Source organism: Melanotaenia boesemani, chromosome 15 (genome assembly GCF_017639745.1).
Source record: "Melanotaenia boesemani isolate fMelBoe1 chromosome 15, fMelBoe1.pri, whole genome shotgun sequence".
Lineage (NCBI taxonomy): Eukaryota > Metazoa > Chordata > Actinopteri > Atheriniformes > Melanotaeniidae > Melanotaenia > Melanotaenia boesemani.
Genome location: NC_055696.1, coordinates 2,941,275 through 2,967,625, shown reverse-complemented (window position 1 = coordinate 2,967,625; position 26,351 = coordinate 2,941,275). Strand labels below are relative to the sequence as shown.

At 38.9% G+C, this 26,351-nt stretch overlaps 2 protein-coding genes across 9 annotated transcripts in view; one reads left to right on the top strand and one right to left on the bottom strand.

Moving 5' to 3' along the window:
- Positions 1–2,816: 2,816 nt before the first annotated feature.
- On the top strand, positions 2,817–18,273 carry p2rx1 (purinergic receptor P2X, ligand-gated ion channel, 1). Of its 7 annotated transcripts, none has more exons than XM_042008717.1 (14): positions 2,817–3,137; positions 6,374–6,518; positions 12,005–12,076; positions 12,409–12,472; positions 13,656–13,743; positions 13,831–13,911; positions 14,066–14,207; positions 14,325–14,470; positions 15,457–15,547; positions 15,631–15,696; positions 15,784–15,879; positions 16,235–16,324; positions 16,450–16,485; positions 16,587–18,273. In XM_042008717.1, exons 1-14 carry the CDS (start codon positions 3,001–3,003, stop codon positions 16,629–16,631), a joined length of 1,299 nt encoding a protein of 432 aa, XP_041864651.1. In that variant the 5' UTR covers positions 2,817–3,000; the 3' UTR covers positions 16,632–18,273. The 7 variants fall into 7 exon arrangements, 4 of the variants coding, with proteins under 4 accessions (XP_041864651.1, XP_041864650.1, XP_041864653.1 ...); XM_042008716.1 differs by having other exon boundaries at positions 16,450–16,503; XR_006012971.1 differs by having other exon boundaries at positions 12,409–12,460; positions 16,235–16,503.
- Positions 18,274–18,460: 187 nt separating this feature from the next.
- The window catches only part of camkk1a (calcium/calmodulin-dependent protein kinase kinase 1, alpha a), a 59,309-nt gene continuing 51,418 nt past the window's right edge, over positions 18,461–26,351 (bottom strand). The window contains exons 15-18 of one of the 2 annotated variants that reach the window (XM_042008720.1): positions 25,026–25,154; positions 23,264–23,367; positions 21,780–21,827; positions 18,461–21,157 (exon numbers count right to left, since the gene is read on the bottom strand). In XM_042008720.1, the coding sequence (XP_041864654.1) occupies positions 21,088–21,157; positions 21,780–21,827; positions 23,264–23,367; positions 25,026–25,154 (351 nt within the window). In that variant the 3' untranslated portion in view covers positions 18,461–21,087. The remainder of the gene's footprint in view (positions 21,158–21,779; positions 21,828–23,263; positions 23,368–25,025; positions 25,155–26,351) is intronic. The other variant, XM_042008721.1, reaches the window with a different exon arrangement.

Here is a 26,351-nt window from a genome sequence, read left to right as displayed (position 1 = left end):
TGTTGAAGCAAGCTTCTACATGTTCCCATGGTGTCACTCTCACTTTGACAGGCTTTCTGATTTGTGGTGGTGCAATTCATGGAGGGTAATGTAGAAATCACTGTAGAAAACAGGTTATTGAGAAATTCACAGGAAATAGTGTACCACATTCTTGCTAATTTTTTCACAAGCAACAAATATGGTTCGTTTTTCTGCCTCTTTTGTGCTTCAGTGACATTTTTGCTATACTGACCTGCAACTTTTTCAATTCCTTTTCTTTACAGATTAGAAATTCTCTCTGAGGCAGAACCAGTGACAGTCGTGGACAATCTGCTAGTTTGACTCTTTGCTGCTTAGACAGCCTGGGAATAAATTAACTTAATCTTTATCTTTCGTATTAATACCATCCCATGCAGTGTCAGTATTAACTGTTATCAACTTGAGGCTCATAATAACAACAAGAACTGCAAACTTGGATCTGAATGCACACCTGATGTTTTTGTTGAGGATTTAGGGGAAAAGTCTCAGACTTTTCTGTAATAGTAACATGTAACAGTGTTGTTACCATGAACATTAATGATCATAACAACATGAATCCTGCAAATACTGGTTATCAGTGAGCTTTTCATCTATTAAATCAGTTGTGCTATTTCTATTTCTATTTTTTTCTTTTTTTTTTTAACAAAATCTCACCACTACTATTGAGTGGATTGCCATGGAGCTTTTATTAGCAGACTGTCAGTAATGCCTGACACTCCAGGTCAGGCTGGTCTGAGAAAATGAAACACCCGGATTCAAGGACAGACTAGTCTGAGAAAGTAGAGAGGAAGCTCTGTTTCATCTGCCCAACAAGGAGTGTAAGATAAGGGTATACAAACTAAACTCACTGCACAGGCAGTGAGCGCCAACATTCAGATGTCTAAACAAATGTGTGTGTGACCTCTTTCGTTCTCACATGAATGAAACACTTGGACTTGGTTCAGCTTCACCGTTGTTTACTTCATTTCTTTCATAAACATTAGTAAAGTGAAAAATTCTGCAACATACATTCCTGAGTATTTGGCCCATATTGACTTGATGGCTTTGTGCAGTTACTGCAGATTTATTTGTGCCAAGACCCACATTATTACACCACCAGTAACAGCCTGAACCGATGATATGATGAATGTTACAACTGAAATAAAAACTCATCAGACCAAGCAACCGTTTCTAATCTTATATTGTCCAATTTCAGTGAGTCTGTCTGAATTGTAGGCTCAGTTCCCTTTCTTAGCTCACAGTAGTGGCACCCAGTGTGGTCTTCGGCTGCTGTAGCCCATCTGTTTGAAGGTTGGAAGTGCTGTGCAATCAATCAGAGATGGTATTTTACACACCTTGGTAGGAAATGGTGGTTATTTGAGTTAATGTTGCCCTTCTGTCGTCTCCAACCAGTCTGTCCATTCTCATCTGACCTCTGACATCAACAAGACATTTTTATGTACAACTTACTGCAGCGAAGTCCAGTTCCAGTTCTCAAATACCAGTCTTCTGCTGGTTTTAGATGTTCCCCTGCTCCAACACACCTGATGGAAATAAAACAGATCTGTCCAACAGTTTGAAATGAAAAGGCCAATGACAGGGTTTTATGGAAATTGACCGTCAGGTGTGTTTATTTTGGGACACAACTAGAACCTGTAGGAAAGTTGCCCTTGTGACCAAAAAACAGAACATGGACGTGACCCAAATAGCTGGCAAAGTCAAACTAAAATTGACTCCTGTTTTCAGTTAGTTTTGGGGATTTTGTTTTTTCATTAATATTGCTTTGAGGTTTCTGTCTTAACATTTTGAAATGTTCAAAGTTTCAAAATGTTTGAACATTTTGAGTGTTAAGAAAGAAAAGTGTGACTGTGTGACACGCACACATTTCAAATGTGTGAAGTGTGTATTGTTATTATTATTATTATTATTATCGGAACATCTTGATTGTTATTTAGATGATCATATTACACCTTTAGCAATCCATGTAAAATCCTCACAATCTTCACAAATCCTTGAAAACCCATAAGATTCTCTGGTCATTTGGGGGTCATTTCCTGAAAATATTTCTGTTTTGGAACAAAACAAAATATTTATAGTTTTACGCTGATTTAGCACTTTTAAATGAATTCCAATAGACTTTCCATTTACTAATCTCTGGAGATTACGAAGAACTTGACACAAATTAGAGGATAAATTGTAACATGGGGAACTTTTTCTGTAATATTCCAGTTTACTTAAGCTGAATCAGTTTGTGTACAACTGGGTTTGCAGCTTAACTTCCTCTTCCAAAAATTCTAAATGCAAATGTTCTCGCTATAAATGAATGTGATTGTGAACTGTGGAGCTGAAAGATAAAACTGCCTGCATGTCCCCACATAAAATGATGATAGCACATAAGAAGGCTTAGTGTCTGGTGAATGGTGACATGAGAGTAGGCAAGCAGGCGGAACTGTGGAATAGACACTACATTTGTGTTGCTGTCTATCTCTGCCTCACATGCAGGAAGAGAGTGTCAGTGGAGACGATAAAGTTTGATTGCACTTAGCGAGGAGGAGGTCCGGTGTTTGCTGTGCTTACCCAACAACTGTTGAAATATTTAAACTCAAAAAAAGTTGAGACTGAAATCCTACAGATGTCTTTTCACAAATTTGTGTGTTAACAACATGCACTGAACAGCCAGAAGATGCCGAGAATAGAAAGATGCACAAAGGGAACGGGCTGAGGAGAGAGTGACCCTGTGCACAGAGAAGGGGAGGGAGAAAACAGGGTGGGAGGGAGAGAGGAAGGGAGGGAGGGAGGAAGTCTTCCACTTCAGGACTTCTCGTGCAGTGTATCAGACGTTTCTTATGAGAGGAGGCAGAAGATCCACTCCACTAGTGAGAAACAGAGTCAGAGGCAACCAGGAGGGGATTCTTTGGTGTGGTTTTTTTTTTTTTTTATGCAAGTGGGGTGACGAGAAAGACCCTCCCTCCCCCCTCTCTGTGGGTCATCCAGTGGGAGAAGATGAAGAGCCAAATCACCAGTTGCCTCTCTGACTTCCTCTTTGAGTATGAGACCCCTCGCCAGGTGCTGGTGAGGAACAGAAGGGTGGGAGTGGTGTGCCGGCTGATCCAGCTGGGGGTTCTGGTTTACATCATTGGGTAAGACTCACACATTTGCATCTTTTTTCTTCTTTTCCCCCCCGCATTGCTTTGCATGTTTTAGCTTGCTTGGAATGCCTTCTCAGAAACCTCTGAGTTACTATGATCGGTATGCTAAGAGACAAACCCACAGGAAGATATGCTGCGTGGGAAAGAGATAGCTCCTGTAACTTACCATGTCCGGTTGGCAGTTTAAACAGAGGTGGCAAACACACCTGAGTAGATAACAGAGCAAGTATTATCTGTTCTTTACAGGTCGAGACAAAATCCTCTGCATGCTTGTTCACCAACGTATGCTGAATCAATCGCCACCTCCACACACTTGCTTTGACATGTTAAAGTTCTTCAACAGAAATGTCCTCTGAAGAAGGGAAAGGTTTCAACACCAGTTGCATCTAGATTTTTTTTTCTTTTTAGATTTATTTATGTACTATATATATATATATATATGTGTATGTATCGTTGAAAATGAATCATCAGCTGTTTGTGCATTGTATGAGTGTAATTTCTTTCCTGCATGTCAGAGCAGCAAAACTTGGCGAAGTGAGTGTGATGAACGCGCTGAGGCATATGCTAGCCCCAATAACAATCAACTGCCAAGGATGCTGAAACGTGTTACCTTCTGCTGGTGATGCTGAAAGTCAACCACGATGTGCTTGTTAATTAAGCAATTAAGAAAGTCTTATTTTGCTACAAGCGAGGTTGAGCCGGTTGGAGGTTTTTTGAGATGACCCTCTGCAGGTTTGGGAACTTTAGTAGGAAAAAAAGGATTTAAGCAGCAGAGACGAGTCAGAGCGCCGCTATGCATTTAACTGGAGAGGCTTTTGTCCTCTTGGAGAGTTCATATTTATTTTAACCCAATTTTGTCCACAAAATGCAATTTTAATAAGCAAAAATGTAAAAAAGACAAATATTGCTGATGCAAATTAGAGCTAATTTATTATGCTTTCATTAACTTCACCCTCAAAAGAAAACCGAGGCATCTTTGAAAAACTACACTTCAGTGCTTTACAATAATGTCATACAAATAAATCCCATAAGAATATTCAAGAAAAACTATATGACTCAGTTTGTGGAAAATCTCCTCACAAAGGGCAAAGAACAGCAGCCTCTGCAAACCATAATGAGCATTTTCTTAATTAACTCCATCTTTTGCCACTTCAAGCTTGATGCCAGTCCACTGATTTTTATTTATTTATTTCTTAAGTTTCATTCTAATCTTGGTCACAAAATGAAGCCTAATCTCAGTGCCGCAGAACAGTTGGAAGAAAAGCTGCCTTCATATGCAGAAGCTTCCTCTGTTCTCCTTCTGTCTCCACAGATACAAATCTTACTTAAACTGCTGTTTTTTCTCTTAAATCCTGCCATCATTTCCATGCTCATCACTTTCCTTTTTTCATTCATTTGCTCTGCAGTGTAAGTTTCAACTTGTGTAATTTGATTTTAGTTAATACAAATAGAAGCTTTTGTGCAGAATTTCTTCTTTTTCCACATAGTTTGAAAGATGCTTCTGTTGCTGTGAGGTACGTTCACTGTTCAGGGTCAAATAAAAGCACACTGTGGGCTTTCTGCCAGAGGGTGATTGCCTCTCACACCCTGTACAAAATAGCTGTGCATGTCTGAAAGTATATTTAAGTGTACATATAGTATCTTTTCAGTGAGCACCAGCTGTTGCCTTTACCTCCTGGTTACGCACTTACACTCGCATAAAACAACACACTTCACTCTGCAGAAATCTAAAGGGGATGTGAATTAGCATGAGCCTTGATTATTTACTATTTGATAGATAAAATAAAGGCACCCTAGGACCAGAGGTTCTGCAAAAGAACTCATAGCTCTTTTCTTGTAATCACAAGAAGTAATCTTGTTCTGATTACATTATTCCTTTGTAAACATATTAAAGTATAGAATAAAAAGGTAAAAATATGTATAATATAAGAAGGATCTTCATGATTGATATATAATCATGGTATTCAATGTTATATTAGAGCCAATACTATACTTTTTACATATATTGTGTAAATATGGCTGTCCTCTGCTAACATCCATCCGTTGAAATAGTTATAATTATGTTCAGTTTAAAGATGTACAACCTCTAGTAGTTATGGCAGTAACTGCATGTGAATTATAAATGCATCATGGTCCTGTTGTTAAAGCAGCTCTACACAACTTTCCTACCTTAAAGCTCTGTGCATGAAAAACCAACCATGATATGCTGCCCTTCGCCATGCCACACCATTCATTTCATTCCTCTAGTGAAGGTGAAAGGACTTTTCACTTTTCTTCTTTCACTTCGGTAATTGTTACAATTAAGAGTTAAATGTAGATAGAAAGGACTAGATTCAATATACTTGATTATTTTTGGATGAAATAAAAAGCCATGTGACAGCTTAAGGGTGAATACAACTACACAGTTAGAACCCATTCATTGCTGTTCCCATTGTGTGATGTCACCTTACCAATCATAAAACATCTTCTGACTAACGCGTCATCTCATAATATTTTAACATGGATTGTGAAATTATACATACTGAACATGTGAACAAATGTTCATGAAAAGACTGGGCAGGCTCCACTCTAGAAATGATCATATGTGTTGTTTTCCCCTCTGCTGCTTGTCCCTTGCAGGATGGTGATGTGGGTTATATACAGTAGGACAGACACAAATAGAAGATTTGTTGGCTATAATTCAAGTAGCTCCAATAATGTTTTAATTTTGTAAAACTGCTGCCTACTGTACTGTATGATATAACAGAAATATACAAGTATTTGAATAAGGGAAGTGACTTGTTATCACAAGCTAAAATCTTGCAGTCAGCAATAAAGCCTGAATTTTATGATGGCATTCAGGTTCATAAGAAATGCTATCTGTATTATCAGCAACTAAGCTTTTCTTATGGTCCACGGGCGGTGATCAGCTGTGTCTCCTCGCTGATCACTTCTGTGATAAGGCAAATGATTTACTTTCCACTTTAAGCAATTTTGCACTTTCTAAGCACAGATTCTTTCTAACATAAACCAAAGCAGCTAAACATGTTTTTTAGGTTTCTGTGTGCCAGATCTGTCCTTTTGGTGTGGAAAGGACAATTATTTGCTCGTGTCCCTATCAGCCATGTTGCTGGCTGTGTTGAACGTCATCACCCATACACATCCCCTTGCTGCTGGGGCTGGTTGGCTTGGCTGAGGAGGAGAGAGTCTGTGTAGCTGATTGAAACGATGCTATCTGTGTTTCACAGGTGGGTTTTCATCTATGAGAAAGGTTACCAGTCCACAGACACTGCGATCAGCTCTGTCTTTACCAAAATGAAAGGAGTGGGCTACACCAACGTGAGTGGGAAAGAGAGAGTCTGGGATGTGGCCGACTACGTCTTCCCTTCTCAGGTCAGTGATGTGTTGGTAGAAGCTTTTCATGCACGCAGAAGCTTTTGAGCCACTGGACGTCTGTCACATGGCTACTTATTTGACATGGATTTGTTTTGTACCTGAAGTCAGCAATCATTGCAAGGATTGTTGTGAATGTAGGTCAGAGTCACATAAAGTCAACATCAACAAATCCATGAATCAAACTGTCAGTGAATAAACATCAGGCTGAGTCAGACAGTTACTATCAAAACTCTGCTCACCAAAAGAAAATCAGTCACTGGTTAAGTCTTGAACAACTTTAACACATGTTTTATTTAAAGTATATATTGTGAACACTCAAGTAAAAGACAAAAGTAAACTCTCCTTCAATTTCAAGGGTTTACACATTGGTCATAAAAAAATCATCTGGTCTCTACCTTAAATTAGATAAATATAACCTCGGGTGAACAACAGTATATCACCCATTACACCATGTCATCATCTATTTAACAAAAGCTAAATCAGAAACAGTATGTAAACTGAGTGCCTCCATATGGATTAAGAAGATAAGGAGCAGCCAGGTGCTGCAGATCAAATTCACTTGATTTTTTTTTAGGTATAAACACCTCATAAAAGTGAGGTTTGTTGTTCTGTAGCATTCAGGCATGTTGTAAAACAATGCCAACGAAGACATCAGAAATGATATTAGAGAAGCTATCACTCATCAAACTGTGCTATAAAGGTTAAATGGCCATGTACAAACAATTTAGAGTCTATCATTCTGCCACGAGAAAGAGTATTCACAAGTGGAAAGTATTCAACTCAGTTACCGGTCTTCCCATGAGTGGACGTCCCAGCAAATTCAGCCCAGCGTCAGACCAGGCAATGCTTAGCGAAACTGAATGGAAAAAACATGCAGGTACATTTCAGACCCTACAGGTCTCAGTTAAATGTTAAAGTTAACGACAGTACAAGAGACTCTACATGTATGGCATATTTAGAAGCACCTTCAGGCTGAGCCACACAGTTACAGTTAACAGCAACAAAGTTGGCAAAGATGGATCTGAACAAATAAAACTTTCGGAACAATGTCCTTTGAAAACTAGACCAAAGTGAAGATGTTTAGTCGTAATGCGCATCAGCACATTGCTTAAACCAAATAGCACAAACACCTCATACCAGCTGTCAGGTTTGTGTGGGATGATTTGTGACCACAGGAACTCTTCTGTAAAGTGTTCAGTCTAATGAGAGACCATCTGTAGCTAAAGCCTTACTGAAACTGCAACAGAACAATGACGTAAACCACAGCAGCAAATCTACAACAGAATAGCAGAAAAAGGAAAGAATCAAGACTATGAGCCAGACCTCCAACCTGACTGAAATGTTCTAGGATCAACGCTATTCAGAGGTGTGGATCTAAATTTCTCCACACTAATGTGAGAGACATCATACATCATCATGCAGAAAATGATTTTTTCAAGTATTTGCTGCTAAAGCTCTTCACTTTCTTCAGGGTCTTGGAGGGGGCATGGGAGTTCGCTCAACCAGTCTACATGTGCTTTGTGGACTTGGAGACGGCGTTCAACCGTGTCCCCCGGGGACTCCTGTGGGGGGTACTCCTGGAGTATGGAGTGCCGGACCTGCTTGTACGAGCTGTCCGGTCCCTGTATGACCGGTGTCAGAGCTTGGTCTGCATCGCCGGCAGTAAATCAGAGTCCTTTCTGGTGAGGGTTGGACTCCGCCAAGGCTGCCCTTTGTCACCGATTCTGTTCATAACTTTTATGGACAGAATTTCTAGGCGCAGTCGAGGTGTTGAGGGGATCTGGTTTGGTGGCCTCAGGATTGGGTCTCTGCTCTTTGCGGATGACTTGGTTCTGTTAACTTCATCGGACCGTGATCTTCAGCTCTCACTGGAGCGATTCGCAGCTGAGTGTGAAGCGACTGGGATGAGAATCAGCACCTCCAAATCTGAGACCATGGTCCTCAGCCGGAACAGGGTGGCAGAGAGGTCCTGCCCCAAGTGGAGGAGTGTACGTATCTCAGGGTCTTGTTTACGAGTGAGGGAAGGATGGTGCGGGAGATTGACAGGTGGATTGGTGCGGTGTCTGCAGTGATGCGGACTCTGCATCGGTCTGTCGTGGTGAAGAGGGGGCTGAGCCAAAAGGCACAGCTCTCGATTTACCGGTCGATCTACGTTCCTACCCTCACCTATAGTCACGAGCTGTGGGTAGTGACCGAAAGAACGAAATCGCGAGTACAAGTGGCCGAAATGAGTTTTCTCTGCAGGGTGGCCAGGCTCTCACTTAGAGATAGGGTGAGAAGCTCAGTGATCAGGGAAGGGCTCAGAGCAGAGCCGCTTCTCCTCCACATCGAGAGGAGCCAGATGAGGTGGCTCGGGCATCTGGTCAGGATGCCTCCTGGATGCCTCTCTGGTGAGGTGTTCTGGGCACGTCCCACTGGAAAGAGGCCTCAGGGAAGACCCAGGATACGCTGGATGGACTACATCTCACGGCTGGCCTAGAAATGTTGATTTTTACATGAGGTTTCCTTTTTTTAACCCATAGAACCTGACGTGACATATTTGTCACATACAGTTTCTGAGACATTTTGCTTCAATTAATGGTATAAACTTTGCTTAAAATTCTGTTAAACACAATCAGATACTTGTCTTTGGTCCCCTAATAGATACCCAGAAGCAGAAAACCATATTATAATATTTTTAAACTATCATATGGTGATAAATGGTAGATACCCCCCCACCCCCCCTCCAAAATAATGTTAATTGTTTTGCTACATTTTGTTAAAGGGCCAAATAAAGACCTCATATTAAACAAATAATTAAACAGGTTTTAAAACATGACATCAGTGATACTATGACTTTGTCAACAAAAAGGTGTTTCATAGTTATTTCATTCAAAAGTTTGGCAAACAACTAACCGAAAGGGAAAATGTGGTTAAATACACCTCTTTGTTTACTTTAAACATTGCTGAGTCCTGTTACCCGTAAGAAAGAGACAAAGATGATGTTTGCTTTGACTTTTGGGTGTGGACCATTTTGTTTTCTTTTGACCCAGCATAGGTATGAAAATCCCAGCCAACCAGATTAAAAGGCCTATTTTTTCAGAGCATGCTTTGATCAAGCAGAAATCAACTAACAGCTTTATTCTAAAATGGAAAGAAACTCTCAACAGACCATTCTTAATGTCATAAAGAGCCATTGTAGTGTGGAACCCAGCAGCTTGTTTCTAATGAACCATCAAAAACAATGCCATGTTTAAGCAACCAAATACCCAAGGAAACAAAAGGAAGAAGCAAACACACACACACACACACACACGAACACACAAAGTTCTAGGAAGAACTGGCTAAATAAATTAGAAACTAGAAGCACTAGAAGCACAAGCTATAGGGTCATTCCTCTGAGAAAAAACCCCAAAAGGCCCGACAGCCAACCCAGTTACCAACCCCGTGTCAACACTATGTAAGCTAATATTACATCATCAGGATAGATGTTGAAGTGTCTGATCCTCAGCAGTATATAGGTTTATAATCAAATTCAGTGTATTGGTCTGGTTCTGTAAGTGTACTGCATGAACTCTGTAAACTGTATGTCTGGGGTATCATATGTTGGCTGTGTGCAAGTGTCATGATTGGTCCAGATGTGAACTCAGGAATGTCTTTGTCTGTGTTTCTATATAAGGAGAGCTGGCGCAGACGGTCAGTGGGATTTCCACGTTTTGGCCTTAGGAATTCACAGATTCTAAAGATCTGTTTTAGATGCCAGACTTTTTGTAATAAACCTTATTTGTTATTCATCAAGCTGGTGTCTGGAGCCTTTTTACCTCCCAACCATCTTTTCCACATCTCCTGTCTCAATGACTATACATCAATGCCACACCTTATTCCTTGATCCTAGAAACACCCCTAGACACCGAAAATGAAGCAAATGGATATAATAGTCTTGAAGTTATTGAAGAAATTAAATTTTTTTCTAGTGGCAGCAATCTGGGTTAGCTGTTAGTGTATTTAACATCTACCATGATGTCATCTTGTAATTTTATGTTATGCCAATGATTCTGGGCATTGTCTGTTGATATAGAAGCTACAATGGCAAAATTATCACTGTCTCCAAATAGTAAGGAATCCTTTAAAAAAATTCTGGACTTTTAGTGATCTGGATCACCCTGGAAATAGAATCACTTGTTCCTTTTTCCATTTTTGACATTTCCTGAAAATTTTATCCAAATCGGTCCATAATGTTTTGGGTGATGTTGCTAACAGACAAACGAGCTCTGCCAAAAACAACTGTCTCACATTTTTTGGATACGTCCCACATGAAATTCTTGTTATTTTAAAATCTGTTGTCAGTGGACCTAATCTGTCCCTTCATTTTAGTTTTAGTTTAGTTTAGTTTAGAGTTTCAGATTAGTTTCATAAACAGAGCCTTGTGACTCACTTCATTAACCTTGAAATAAGGTAAAGTGGAAAATCTTCCTGTGATCTCAGCAATCATAATGTAGAAGAAGAGAACATCAGACTTGCTATCTGCACACAAAAAAAGAAGAAGAAAAAAAGAAAAAATGGAGCCCATGATGGTGTGAGGTTGCATAACAGCTAATGATACAAGTAATCTGCAAATCTATGACGGCACCATTAATACCAAGATTTTTGCAAAGCACATGCTGCTATCCAGAAAGCTTTTATTTCTGCATATTTCAACAAGACATAGTCAAGCAGCATTTTGCATTTGTAATATCATTCTACACATACACTTTAGGCACATGTTAAATGGGATCAATACTTGTTGAACAGCAAGTCTGATTGTCCGACGTTAACAAATTATATTGTGTCCTGATACAGAATGCACAGGAAATTTTTAAATAATGAACAGTATAAATGAAAATATGCAGTTACATATGAAAATGTAACAAACTGAGTTTGAGCTTCTAAGTAGTTTATGTTAAGCTTAGATTTTCTTAGAAAAGCAGAAACTATATACTGTATATTCTGTTTAGATAGGCTTAGGCAAACACAACTAGTTTCAGGAAACGATGTGTGTGGATTTAGTGGCTCTGTGATTAATACTCCTACTTTTTGTTTTGCCTGTTTCCATTATTAATGATAATGTATTTGCTAAGACAACATAGGCTAACTTTTTTTTTTATGAGAAGAGTTCATTGTGTCTTTATGTTTGCTAGCTTAAAGCTAATATGGTACATTGGGTGTTTGACAGCAGCTAACACAGAGTTTAAACATTGTTCGACAGTATAATTTATAAAAATGATGTTGACTAAACCAGATATCTGAACTGACCCATACTTTAAGTTTCTACTGGTTCAGAGCTAAGCTAACACTAGCCATGCAGACTAAGTTGGTATAGGGCTCAAACATTTGGCTACCTGTTTTACACAATACTCCAACTGTGACTGAAAAACTGGTTGTTATGCCACTTTTCTGTGTGTTTATGTAAAAATATATGGAAAATAGTATCACAACCTATTTGTTTTTCTAATCCAAAAATTCAGGGAGACTCATCTTTTGTCGTAATGACTAATTACATCATAACTGAAGGCCAGGCGATGGGAAAGTGTCCAGAGGTAAAAGACTTTCACTCTTTCTCTCCTCAATATCTCTCACACTGACTTCTCCACTGCCATAAATAGTAAAACAAAACAGAAATTGTGTCTCATTCCAAGACTGTTTCTGTAATTGGTTGCTGTACAGCAGAAAAAAACAACCTTTTTTAGGCTTAATGGGCTCAGTATGGCATAGACTGTAGTGAGTGCAGATTGCATAATATCAGTGAATTCAAAACATATTTCTTACATTGCTGTATTGGTTTCTCCTTAAGAATTTACAGTTTTTTTTTTCTGCATGCATACTACATGGTGGTATAAACATACAAACTTCTGTTTCTTGTTTTTAACAGCTCAAAGGCAACTGCAGCACACATGCTGACTGTGAGGAAGGGAGATTTAAACGTACGGGAGACGGTAAATCCTAACAGCCTCGACAGTTTGTGACCTCAGCAGTCCTCTCTTAGCCTGTCTGTCTCAGACCAGACCAGATATTTGGCTTTTTAACATCCTGTTTTGTTTGTATCACTGACAAAAGTCCCTCTGAAACTTTGCTAAAATCAGTGGTGACACTTAATGATACACTGAGGAAGGCAGAGTACAATGTCTGCTATGAAATGTATTTGCAAAATGGGCTGTGTTTTTTTAGACCTACTGCAGACAGACTCGCACATCACTGCTAAAGTAAACATTTAGAGATAATTTATGAATTGCTCTTGCCCAGCGCTGATGAAAAAAAGGATTAAAATCAACAACCTAAGTCATAGCAACCAAACATTTGGCATGTGTGTATGTGCGTGTATTTTGGCTTGTTGATCGCTAAAACAAGCAACCCTGCCTTAAGCAAGCGGATGCATGCACGTATACAATGGGATAACTCATGCATGTGAGCTGACATGTATCATCACCAAACAAATAACCTTCCAGACAAGATTTTTTGAAAGGTTCAAACATATACAGCAGTATTGTTGAGTTCAAAGAGTAGTTACATAAATTTATTGTCCTCCATCTGTCCCACAGTTTTGTTCTGAGCCTTTCAAGTCCTGCTTGTTCCACATCGACTTCAATAAGACCAAAGCGTTAGATCTGTCTGTTCTAGACCAGTCAAATTCACCTTGAGGTGCCAGTGTCCTTTCAGAGGCAGCAAGCTGTCTCTATGCTTGTAGACAAGTAAGCATACGGGGCGCCCCTGCAGCTGTACAGGCTGGTGAGCTCTGGTGAAAGGTCAGAAGCTTCAACTGAGAGACCAAACGCCTGCTAGAGAAATGTCTGTGAACTCGTTGGGCTCACGATGAGAGAAACTGATAGTGGGGAAGCTAATCAAAACACAGAAATTACATGTAGGGATCAGAGCAAGATAAAGCAAACAGCCATTTCAGCATTTGCTTTGCTTCACTTTTATATCTCGTTTGCTGCTACTGATGCCAGTTCAAGATAAGATGAAAAGTGGAGGCAGAAAATGCTTAAATTGCTTGAATGTTAAGGCTTACATCCTTTCAGTTTCTTTCTGTGCCTCAGAGCACATGTTGTACTTTTGCCTAATGCTTGTTCCAATTTGAAGTTTTGCCTGATGTTAAGTTGCTTTTGTTCCCATTTCAAGGACATATGACTGGAGTCTGTGTGAAAGCCACAAACACCTGTGAAGTGCTGGCTTGGTGCCCAGTGGAGAATGATGAAGAAATACCCGAGTATGTGGACACATCAAATTCTTTATTATGACTGCAAAAAATTCTTTACATGACAAATTTTAGTCATTGTTTTATTCTCCATTGCAGTCCTCCTCTCTTGATGTCTGCAGAGAACTATACACTGTTCATCAAAAATTCTGTAACTTTCCCGTTATTTGGCGTCACAAGGTGATGATCTCTTTCACACCACACTGAGCTAAACTGAAAACCAGATGATCAGAAATTAAATGAAAGAATCAGATCATTATTTCTGAGAAAGAAGAAAAGTCATGATAAAAATCTTACTATGCATAAACTAACACATATTTTTATCTGTTTTCAGGAGTAACCTGGTGGAAGGTATAAATAGTAACTACATTAGTAACTGCCTGTATCATCCTAACGATTATCCACTTTGTCCAATATTTAAACTGGGAGACATAGTTAAACTGTCTGACTTCAACTTTACAAAAATAGCTCTTCAGGTAAGTTTGAAGCATAAGATTCCTGCTTTCCTATTAATCACAGATACACGTGCATCAACTTTACATGTTTTCCTGAAGCGATGCAGAGCTCTGTATTATGTGTTTGCATCCTGCCAGGGAGGAGCTATTGGTATCGTGGTTGACTGGACATGTAACTTTGATTGGGATGTAAAACACTGTAAACCAGAGTATAGATTTCATGGTCTGTATGGAAACCCTCATGAGATGGACAAAGCCAGAGCATCACTGGGCTACAACTTCAGGTGTGTTAATACACATTATTTATCTCTCTCTATATCTATCACTCTCTATCTATCTATCCATCTATCCATCTATCTATCTATCTATCTACCCATCCATCCATCCATCAAAAGATGAGTTCAAAGTCACTTAACCTCCTGAGACTTTTAGCGTCTGCATACAGGGACATATTACATATTTGGTTGTCTACACCATAATACTATATTCTATAGATTACTATACTATAGATTTTCCTGGTTGCCTTGGTTACATATAAACTCAACACATTTCAATGAACATTTGTCATTTCCAGGTTTAATTTAGGCAGCAACATACCTTTTGGTTAGGGTTAAAATAATGGATCAGGATCAAGTCTGAAATACATTCTTTTAACAATGTCATCGCCATTGTTGTCTTAATATGCAGTTGCACTTACCACCACTAGAGGTCATATTTTTTTTTTGCTCACTATTTCTCTGAAGTTCTTATTTCCTAACAAATGAAAAAAAGGTTTTACCTGAAAATGTTTTCTGACATCCATTTATCTGGTAAATTCCTGGCTCTTGTCAAAATGAAAAAAAACTCAAGTGGGCTTCAGTAGCCTACTTCATTTTCTGCCTGACATAAACAAACCTCTCAGATGGAAATGTCTAATTTCCTGACGATTTACCTTCGACAAATACAATATTTAGTGCCATTGACTAGACTGCAGTCATTCATTGTTTGCTACTGATATTGCGGCGCCTGTTGAGTCCAAATTCATGACGTTTGCTTGTTCTCGGTAATACAGCTCAGCATGGCACTCGTAGCTGAATACCATCCAATCTGCTCTCTGGCTCCAGCCATAATTGGAGGGGGGCTAATTAACTTTAGGGATGCTGATTATGCAGGAATTGTTTTGGTAGCTTTCCATAGTTTTTAAATGGTAGGTTTCATCCTAGTTTAATATGTAGAAAAACAGACTAGAACTTGTGTATCTGTGTGTGACAACCCTTTTGATCATTTACAGGTATGCAAAACATTATGTGGAGAATACAGTTCCAAAGAGAACCCTCATAAAGGTGTTTGGCATCAGGATTGATATCATTGTGCAGTCACTGGTGGGTAAAACATGATTTTTTTCATACATTACTCATTGAGAAATAATAAAAAATTAATTATCATTGAAATGTGTTGTTCACAGGCAAGAAAATTTGATATAATCCCAACATTAACAGCTATAGGCTCTGGAGTGGGAATCTTTGGGGTGGTACGTCACTTTCTGATTTGCACATTTTCTATATAATACTGACATATAAGACTGACTAATAAGGTTCTGATTTCTTTCTATGTATAGGCTACCGTAGTTTGTGACTTGGTGTTGCTCTATTTGCTGCCAAAAAGGGAATTTTACAAGAACATGAAATTCAAATATACAGAGACACAAACGCAGGTAAGTTGTTCTGCAATGGTTGTTGTTTAGTTTTAACACAAGATGGCAGCAGATAAACTAGAAGCATCAATCCAGACAGACAGAGTAGAGATCAGCATGACATTTAGAAAAAGAATTCTCTCTTTGAACATGTTTTGGATGTTGAATACCAAAAAAAACCCTATAAAACATCATGGCCAGAAGCCTCGTAAAACAGATTAATGCTGCTTGTACCCAAATCCTTTAACACCAGTTCAGGTCCTTCCCTGCTCTGCACAGTACAACCAGTTATCTGACAGGAGATAAAATCTGCTCCTGTACCACCCAGACAGTGTCCCCCTTTAACTGAAACAGGCAGAACATTTTGTATTTACAGCAGGACAGCGAGTCGCTCGGTTTAGACTCAAGCATCTATTACACCCTTGAAGCAAATGCAAGACAAGTCCAAGACAAGGACAAGTCCAACGTGAGTGTATCACGGTGTTTGGGCAGTAGAGCAGATCCTCTTGATTTTAAGTGTTCCATCATGATGAAAAGGGTTGTTTTGCACATTGCATTAGAAGTGTAAATGGCTCCTTTCCTCTACTCTAGGATCCCGACTCAGATGCAGAAAATACAGAATATGAGGTAACTAAAAAGAAAGAGGTTAGTACAGCTGATCAATAAAAACCCTTGAGATTTGGTGTTAGTGGTGGCTTATGTCTACTTTATTTGCTCTTCCTGTGCAGAAGGGAAATGGGAGCAAACAAGCTGATGACCATGCTGCTTTTTAAAGATGCAAAGGACAGGAACCCTGAAAGAAAACACACTCTCTCTCTAAATGGACTTGAGACCAGAAATGACACAGCCAGAGTGTTTCTTTATCCGTAGCTGCATCTTCAACTGAGAATATTCAATCTAAAAGCCATCTCAAGTGGCTGTGATTCTTGCTGTTGTGTGTGGAGGGACACAGAAAACCACTATATGTGTACTTTTTTTGGGTGTTGCTCACTTGTATATACTATTTATGTTTCTTCAACCCCTTTTAACCGTTTCTGCATACAAACATCTGAAAAAGGAATATTTAACACATAAGTGTTCCTTTGTACACAAGTAATACCTCTGTCATTGTCTTTGTCATTGTAGAAACCTATGCAGGTTGTGTTTGGGTTGGTTTGTGTTACTAGAATGAGTAATCCCATGTGTGTAAACCAAATAAAAGTAACATCAGTAACACCAGCACTTCTGCGTTTATAAAGTGGCAAGAAACAAAATATGTCAAAAGTTTTCAGATGTTCTTTTTATTGTCTTTGATTATGTTCAGGAATACAAAAAGCATGCAAAAAAATAGCTTATTTATATTGGTACATATTTACACTGTAACAACTGCTTTCCACAGGGATGTGCCATGCTTCTGTTTTAGAGATTCAGTGAGTACATTCAGATATGCACAAGACAACATGAGACAAACACCCATAAAAACACAGAGACAGCAGGCACCTTTGACACACGTCAGGACATGATACACAGCAGTGATCCAAGACCCCCTGACGTCATATAATGTACACACTTCCTTCCTTCCTTATATATAAAATGAGTCCTGCTACTTGCTCCTTGTGCTTGCAGCTGTAACAACTGCACCTATTTTCCTCCTGCATATCACTGCAGAAATGATACAAAGCTAAAGAGCATTTAATGTGAGAGCAAACCTCAGTGGAGGATATGCAATGCAGAACATTTGAGCCTGTGTATCTGCAACAAACAGTGAAGGAGAATCACCGGAAACATGTACTCATTTAGGCTTTACAAGGATGAATTGTGTGATACTCCCAAGTTATATCCACTGAAATGTAATGAGTGTTATATAAATATAAAAATGAAAGATTCTTATAAATATTATCAACAGAAATTGGCAAAAAAGATAAAAAAAACATTACTGAATGTGAAATGGTTACAGGAGTGATATCTAATTCCCTGGATGTCTTAATCTGGTATGCATTTCCTCAACATCTATAAATATGCCAGGAGTAATTTAACTTTTTATATAGGGATTGGGGAAGTAAACAGGACATAAAAAAAAGTTAACACAAATTAGATACACAATACAACAAGTAAGGAAATTTGTGTTGTTAATTATTTTTTTGCAGTAACAATACTTCTTAGCAATAAATCTCTTACCGCTGGAAAGCCTGTTCATTTCCCTTTTACAAGGTGCTTCGTTTGTGGTAGCTTGTGTGTGCCGTTTGTGTCTGAGTGACAACACAACCACTTTGGCTAACCTGTGATAAATGCTGTCTGAAGAATGGGATCCCATCCCACAGCAGCGTGTGACCACACAGGAGGAGGAGGAGGTGCCAGGCGGTTGTGCCTGTGAATGGTTCTTCTGCATGCTGCTGAGGTCCTCGTTTGTTAAATGAATAAAGTTTTAAACTGCCATTACATCTTGTTTCTTCAGACTTTGATCCTCTAGTCCAATAAAGGACACAAAGCAAGAGTCAATATCACAACAAGCTGTTTTGTAGTAGCAGAGAAGATTTAGTAAAAAAAAAAAAAAAAAAAATATATATATATATATATATATATATATATATATATATATATATATATATATATATATATATATATACAGTATATATATATATATATATGGGTACAGCCTACTTATCCCATCCTGACAAACATGGCACCATTTAAAAGGGAAATAAACAGACTTTCTAATGGTATATGATTTCTAGCCAAGATGCATCATTGCAACGAAGGCATAATCCACCAAACACAAATTTCCCTACGGTTTTCTACTAAATTTAGGTGCAGGGATTCAAAGATATTTTTATTGGCAGGTAGTGCTCATCCATCACTGGGTCTCTCCACAGCCCAGCTCAGCCTCTTTTAGTTGCTACTGTACTTTCAAGGTTCTTTTTAGTTTTAAAATCTAAAAGGAAAGTAATTTTCTCTGTGTTAAACATTCAGTGTCCCCCCCCCAACCCCACATTGTAAATACTCAATAAAAACAGCATTTTAAACTCATTCTTGGTGCTGCAGCAGTTACATTTTTTCACAGAAATCCGCAGAAAGCAATCAGCAATGCTGTGACATGCAGAGCGACAGCAGAGAGCGATGCATGACAAATACAGTAAATATGGTCTTTTACAGGCGGACCACAGCTTTTCTCTTATCACAAACTGTACAATGCTTTATGGCTGCCAGCAGTGTTAAACGTAGCCACCATTTTCATATGTGAGTGGAAAAGTGCAAATATTTAAAACATAATCCGTGTTTCATTTTCAACAACTAAAATATACATTAAAGGACGAGGGGCCTGAGTAGCCCAAAGACTGTTGCATCGTACCCCTCATGCAGGCAAATGTCTGCACAGCTGAATTTAAAAAATAATTGTTTTGAGAGTTAAAACACATTTTAAGCAGATATATAAAGCTAATATATCACAGCAGGTCACACTTTTTGGTTTAAACAGCCCTTCGTTAAAGCTGCTCAGCATGCAAGACGTCTTACTCCAACTCTTACTCGGCTAAAAACAAGACAAACGTTTCACATTCTCCAATCCTCAAATAATATCATTAACTCTAATATGAGCAGAAAATATGACTTCAACATAAACCTCTAAAGCTGGTGCTTAACATGTAAAAATGTTTCCCCTTCAGACTCCATCAGCCAACGTTGCTACTCTATATTTCAGTTTCATCCCTCACTGCAGAACACTGAGGTCAAGACTAATGGAGGAAATACAAAGGGCTGCACTTCACATCTCTAATCAGCCACACAAGGGATGCCACTGAAGTGGAAGGGGAAGTAGTGCTGTTGTTGGCAGCATGAGCTTAATCATACTGAGATGCACGAGCTCTCCAGCTAAACATGCCCTTCAACTCGCAGGGGTGATGCACCAGGCAGCCGAGAGAGGAAAGAACCAAACTGAGCTGCATAAAAACATCCAACTAACGCAAATCTGCAGAAGATGAAGAGATATTTTTGTGGCTGATCAAAATAAACCAAATTAACCACACAACTCATTGTTTGCAATTTAAACTGCCCAACAAACAGCAGGCTTCAGTCACACAAAATGTGCATTTCTCTTTCATTACACAATAATGTCAGCCTCTGTCATCCAACAGCGTTAGCTAACTAACCTTATCCATCTTTTAGTTTATTTGAATTTAAAAAGGTCATATTGGCAATTTAGTTGAAGCCTGTATGAAAATTACCAGTGGAGGTAAAGATGAAGAGACGTTAAGTCTCATATTTCAACTTTTTTTCCACTCTAATGACTTAAAAGGAAACTAATTTAAATGCATACTTCTCACAAGAGTTTGAGAGCAGAAATCATTAGACAAACATTCACGATAAGAAGCATTAAACTGTTTCCTACTGAAGTGTGCCTGTTAAAAGCAAAGCCACCATCCCTTCTGCAGAATCCCCCTCAGACAGCTAACCCTCCCCCCAAAAATTCTGCTAGTTGAGGTTCTGTGAAGGAAGCATGGGAGGGAATTCAATCTTTTCTATCCAGATTTAACTGTTTAAGTTACCAATGGCACAAATATGAGAAAAGCACTGCAGCAACAACACAGATGACACCCTAAAGACATTTATGCACAATAATAAAATGACTGATCTTTGATCAGAAATGTAAAGCCCTGATAGTTCACACAGTAAAAATTCATGAACATGCTGAAGTCAATGAGACGAGTACTGAAAGGAGGTTTCCTCTCCTCATGATTGGCAAGTGCTTGTGGACAGTCTGACCATGATGTGTAATTAATCACAATGCATAGAAATAACATTTTTTCTTTTCTATACCACATTTAAGTGCAATGCCAGCTGATAAACAAATCTCTTCCCACAACAACAACAATAATAATAAAAAAAAACAAGTAATGATCCAGAGTTCCTCTCAGTCTCAACAGTAGATTTTTAAAACAAACTCAGGACCCAGAAGCTCCACCATGTAGGTGGAGAACTGGATATACTGTTATAAAAAAGTTAAAAGGAAGCAAAAAAAAAAAAAAAAAAAAAGTAAAGCAAGTATAAGCATCTGAATTTTTTACATAAGTAATACTTCTGTTTTAAAATGCTGTGTTTTTTTTAAATTCATGCATAATGAACAACACAATTTTCATGTCACTGATTTAAAAAAGCATGTGGACAAGGTGTGAGCGCACAGTGGTTCCAGCAAAAGGGATGTGAAGCAGATGGCATTTAAGATGAAGCTTTGTTCATAAAGGGGGTCAATAAGACTCAGGAGGAGGGCTCGTCTTCATGCAGGTCCTCCAGCTCGCCTTCTCTGGGTCCATCTGTGTTGCTTTTTCTAAAGAAAAGAAGGAAACAATTCACAAAGAGAGAGAGGAGCACAAATCAATACCAGTAGTTATCCTCATAATGCAGGCAGTTGGAGTCTGGGAGAGATCTAAATGATCACACTATTAAGCTTATGTTTTCTCGCTCCAAATGCAACATGGCAGCCAGTGAAGCTCTTTTCCTTTTTTTAATGAATGTTAAGAGCACACTAAATGATTTAGCAGTAGCTCCCTTCATACAGCCTCTTCAGAGGTAGTCACAGAGACAATAAAACATCTGTGTGATTTTGAAAGTCGATACAGATACACAGAAAAAACAAAAATTTGAAACAAACCTTTCTACAGGTATGTTACACATCACACCACTGATTTGAAAAGGAAGTTCTCTGAAAGCACAAACTGCAATATTCTGGCTTTGTTTGCTTCTGTGTGAGCAAAGCAAAGGCCGGTGACTTGTGCGTGAAAGGGGCTACTGTAATACTGCATTTGCATGACAGCAGCAGGGTAATAACATCTGGGGAACGGCAACTCAATCACTTCTCATGACGGAGATAAGCGAGTCGTGGTGGGTCTAAGATGGTAATGGGCTGGCAGATGTTGAACAGACAGAGCGCCAGATTGCTTTGGACAAACCTGCGTGAAGGGTGACGTTTTAAAGAGGGCCGGAAGGGCCACGAATCCCTGCAGCAAAGTGGGAGAAAAGATGGAGAAGTCATAGATGAGAGGGCAAAAGCATGCAGGTGGAAATGAGCCACCTGCCCAACATAAAGGTACTCACGTTGCCATTCATTTTTAATATGACTGCTAACACGATTACACATATAATCCACCAATCTAAGAATTAATCTTTATTTTAAATGCTTTAAATGTAATTCCAATGTCAACTAAATTTCTTAGGACAGGGTGATCAAACTCAAAAAGTTGGTTTTTGACATTTTATTAAGTGATACACTGTGACTCAAAACTGATGATGTTGGGATGATGTTTGGACTCGTGGTCTTCACTAAAAATTTGGGAAATACACACAAACACACACACACACACACACCCACACACACCCACACACACCCACACACACACACACACACACACAAAAACAAAAAAACCTACCTGTTAAAATAGTAAAAATGCTAATTTTCTTGGGCTAAACTGTGGTATATTCATGTAAATGGAATGAGAAATGAGACCATTGTCACAGTCTACCAGATTCGCCTGCTATTATTTTTCTCATTTACTTTAATGGGAAATTTGATCATTTCAGACATTCATAGTCATGAACTCTATGTGCATAACAATTACACAACATTTTCTGACTTATGACCTGTAAAGATTCAACAATCTAGATCTTTACTTTCTAACTACTGAAAACCTTTGGTTTTATTTGCCAGCAGGGGGCAGTATTCTTCCAAATTTCCAACTCTGATAACGCCTTCACCTTAGATACTAACTCTGATAGCCAGGAGTGTAGTAGCTTAGATAGAAGAGAAATCTTCTAAAAAACCCATCACAAATGTAGATTAAAATCCGCTTCAGGATCAGCACAGCAGTGGTCCATCTTCATGACAGAGCCTGCTGGACATCAATCACACAATACTGTCCCCGGGGGCACCTGAAGTATAACAAGCAACAGCTAGAGATGCTCCAGTTTGCCTTTGGCTGTATATGTTGAAACTAGATGACTGGATGAGGCGATTAGCCATTTTCCATGTGATGCTTTCAATCCCTGTTACAGGAAGTCTAAGGTCAGCCTGAAGCAAAAGCTGGTCTATATCACACTGTGTCCCTCAGAGTCCCTCTAGCTTTGAAAGCTAAAAGCAACACAGAAAGAAACACTTATAAAAACTCTAAGCTCAACTGCATACAATGAAAGAAAAGAATTATGGTGCTATGGCAACACAAAGCAGCAGCTGCTGCAGCAAGAATGAGTGCAAGTTTAACCTGATAGAACGGAAAGAGGAGACAGGTGTGAGTTCAAGATCCCTGTCAGAATCTTAAGCAACACAGCAGGAGGATTGGGCTTGTGTACGTTTATCCTTATGAATGCAATATGAACACATTAATAATGTAACGGAAATGAGAGCACAGTGATATTTGCAGGCTGGACTGTGCATGCTTACATGAGCAGGCTGCCAGGCGCTGACATGGACCTCTCTTCTCGTCTGCTCGGGCACTCAAAGGGATTACTAAAGGAGCGCTTCCTCAGCATCGCTTTGACCAGGATCTGAAAACGCAGAATGGTTACAAAGATATGCAAATTTTCTTTTTTCCATCTCATCTTTTGCTTTTGTGGAGCAATGAGGGAAGCTGTGATACAGATGTAGACAAGTGGCTTTGGTTAAAAAGCAATGTACCATGGATTAACAAGAAAATTTCAGAAGTATTTTTGTGAAAAGACTCATTTTAGAGCACCAGCCGGCATTCTTAACACATGTTAAATCATTCATTAACCCAGTTTATTGTGGCTGAAGCTTTGCATGTCAATACAGCAAGTCTCTGTAATAAAGGTTTCAGCAGCTCCTCTAAAGACAGAACTCCTCAGCATGAAGTTTACACAAGATCATGTTCCAGATAAAGGAGGATAATGCATCTTTTTTTGTACATTAGGCAATTAGCAGCAAAGTCATCCTGAACATACCATTATCCATGTAAATAAATACAGGGAGACATCTTTACTTGTATACTTTGCTGCTTCTTTAACAACTCTTCCATTTAAGAATTCATTCTTAACTAATTAAGACAGTATTTTTTTTATATTAGCCGGTTGAGTAATTTGAGATCAGCTGTCACATACACCACTAAAATATCTGGTTTACTGGTTTTCAAATACATTAAATGTACATTTACTCATTGAATTAAAAGCAAAAAAAAAGTATGTTAACTAGTTTATGATCAAAATATTTGTGATTATTCAAAAGGTAATTATCCTGTTTGACTTCACCTTCACATGATGACATAGTGATAAAAAAATTATGTTAGTCCAGGTAAAACCAGACTTTCAAAAATACGCAAATGCATGAACAAAACCAGTAAAAATGGCTACTTCATGCATATGCTCAATTTTCAACAGTTCCCGCCCTGAGCTTTACACTGGTAATAACAGAGAAAACCACAAGATACACACAAACAAAAACAACAAAAAAAAAAACAATGCATGTACAAAATTCTGTACAAAATTCACAGAGCTGTAAAGATGTCCAACTTGCCTGTCAATTGTTTTGCTGTAAAAGGTCAACCAGAAAAAACTGACTCCTGTGGCGAACTCTTGCGATGGTGGAGGAGTCGAGCGTACTTTAATCAATAAACTGAAAACCCTCCCATGCCTTTACACAAAGACAAGTAGTGTTGTCTACTTAATGACTCAAACAAGTTATACCTAGAACTTTATTCACTGAGCATGTACGCACACAACAAGAAAGAGTCCTAGTTTTCTCCAAAGATTGGCAGTTCATAAAAATGTGGGTGCAGGACTGAAAAAGAACAAGATAAAATCTTTCTTTGGTGTGTGATTCATAGGGAGGATGAGCTACTGGTCAGCCTGTGCCTGGCAGAGAAAACGTAGCTCAGTAAACGATTCATTCTGCAACCGTGCGACTTCAGCTGCGGTGTAACATTACTGGGACCACCCACTGTACGGCTGATCACATCAACATAGCCACACTGTTTACAGGCAGATTTTTTTAAATTATAGCAACAGAGTTAATATTGTTACGTCTATGGAGGAGGATGCAGAATCCCACACTCTGCAGCATGTCTCCCCCCCATCCTTTGAGATGAACAAGGCCATCTTGTGTTTACAACGGAGGATTGTGCTTGTCATGGAGCAGGTACTCTGAGTGCAGCCAATGTTTCTATTTGACACAAGAGTGCTGTTTTTCTTACCACAGCAGAGAGGCTGGGGACGAACTTCACTGAGTTCTGGATGTCCTCCTCTGTCACCTCCACTACAGAGCAGTGCTCCTCCTCCAGAGGCAATGGGTCAGTGCCTCCCTGGGTCACCCACTGGTCCATCTAAACATGCACAGACAGCAATGCCATTCGACAGTTTCATAACATGACTTTTACCCCGAGGTTCTGCAAAATTTCAAACTTTAATAAGTCTGATTTGCAGTCAGTGCAATGATTTCCATCTCAGCCAGAGGCTGTGATTTCAGTGTATGTGAACTATTTTATTTAATTCTTTAAAATCACAGTCTAGCTTTTGTGCAACACAAGATTATTATTGGTTGTATTTTGAACATGGGCATGAATGTTTACATATGTAAGCATATGTAAGCTAAATAGCCATTACATTCAACACCATTATGCTAAAGAGAAGAAACATAAATAAAATGGCTGCACAGTTGCAACGGATGAGTCAAAGAAAGTCTCTGTTTTAGAATAAAGAATTTCAGACTAATAAATCCATTTCATGAGTTGGCTGAAGGATATGACAGAATAGATAATAACATAGCTAATTATACACATCTTCCTGTCTTCCACATTGTGCAAGATGTCATCAGAGCTCATCTGTAGTTTGAATGGAGTGAGGGTGGTCTGTTCTTTAGTTTATCTTTGGCTATGTTGTCTCACTGATCAAGTTCAAAGAATACAATGACCTCCCTCCTCTGGCTGTTGAATTGTAGTTTGCATCAAACACTACAAGGATATAAAAGTAATGATTGATTTAAGCAGGATTTTTATATTAATGTGTTACCTCAAGCAACTTTTGAGTCTCTACAAGTGTATTCATGTATGATACATGAATACAAAGCTAAGAAAGTATAGAACATAAAAAGAAGTGATACTGTATCAAAACAACTATTATCACTACTAGAACATAAATAAAAATGATGATTTATCTTTAAATTAACAGCTAATTTGCCCTTGATACTGTTGTTATAAAAGGACAAGTGGTCAATAGCTCCCCAATACTTTGCTATCTTTTCATGTACGTTTGACTAGTATGTGGGGGTATAAGTGTTAGTGAACAAGACATGATGCCTGACAGCCTCATTATCTCTTTTCCATAAACACAAACAGTGTCTCTGGTGAGAAAATGACTCAGCGACACATGATTAGATTGTGTCATGGAAACATGGAAGGGAGAGGGGAATGTCATCTGTCCATGGCTGGTCCTGAACTCTCCCTGCCCCCCACTCCTCTTACACCGACTGACTCGGTTTTAGTCCAATCCTTCAGTGGAACAAACAGGTTTCATCATGCCCT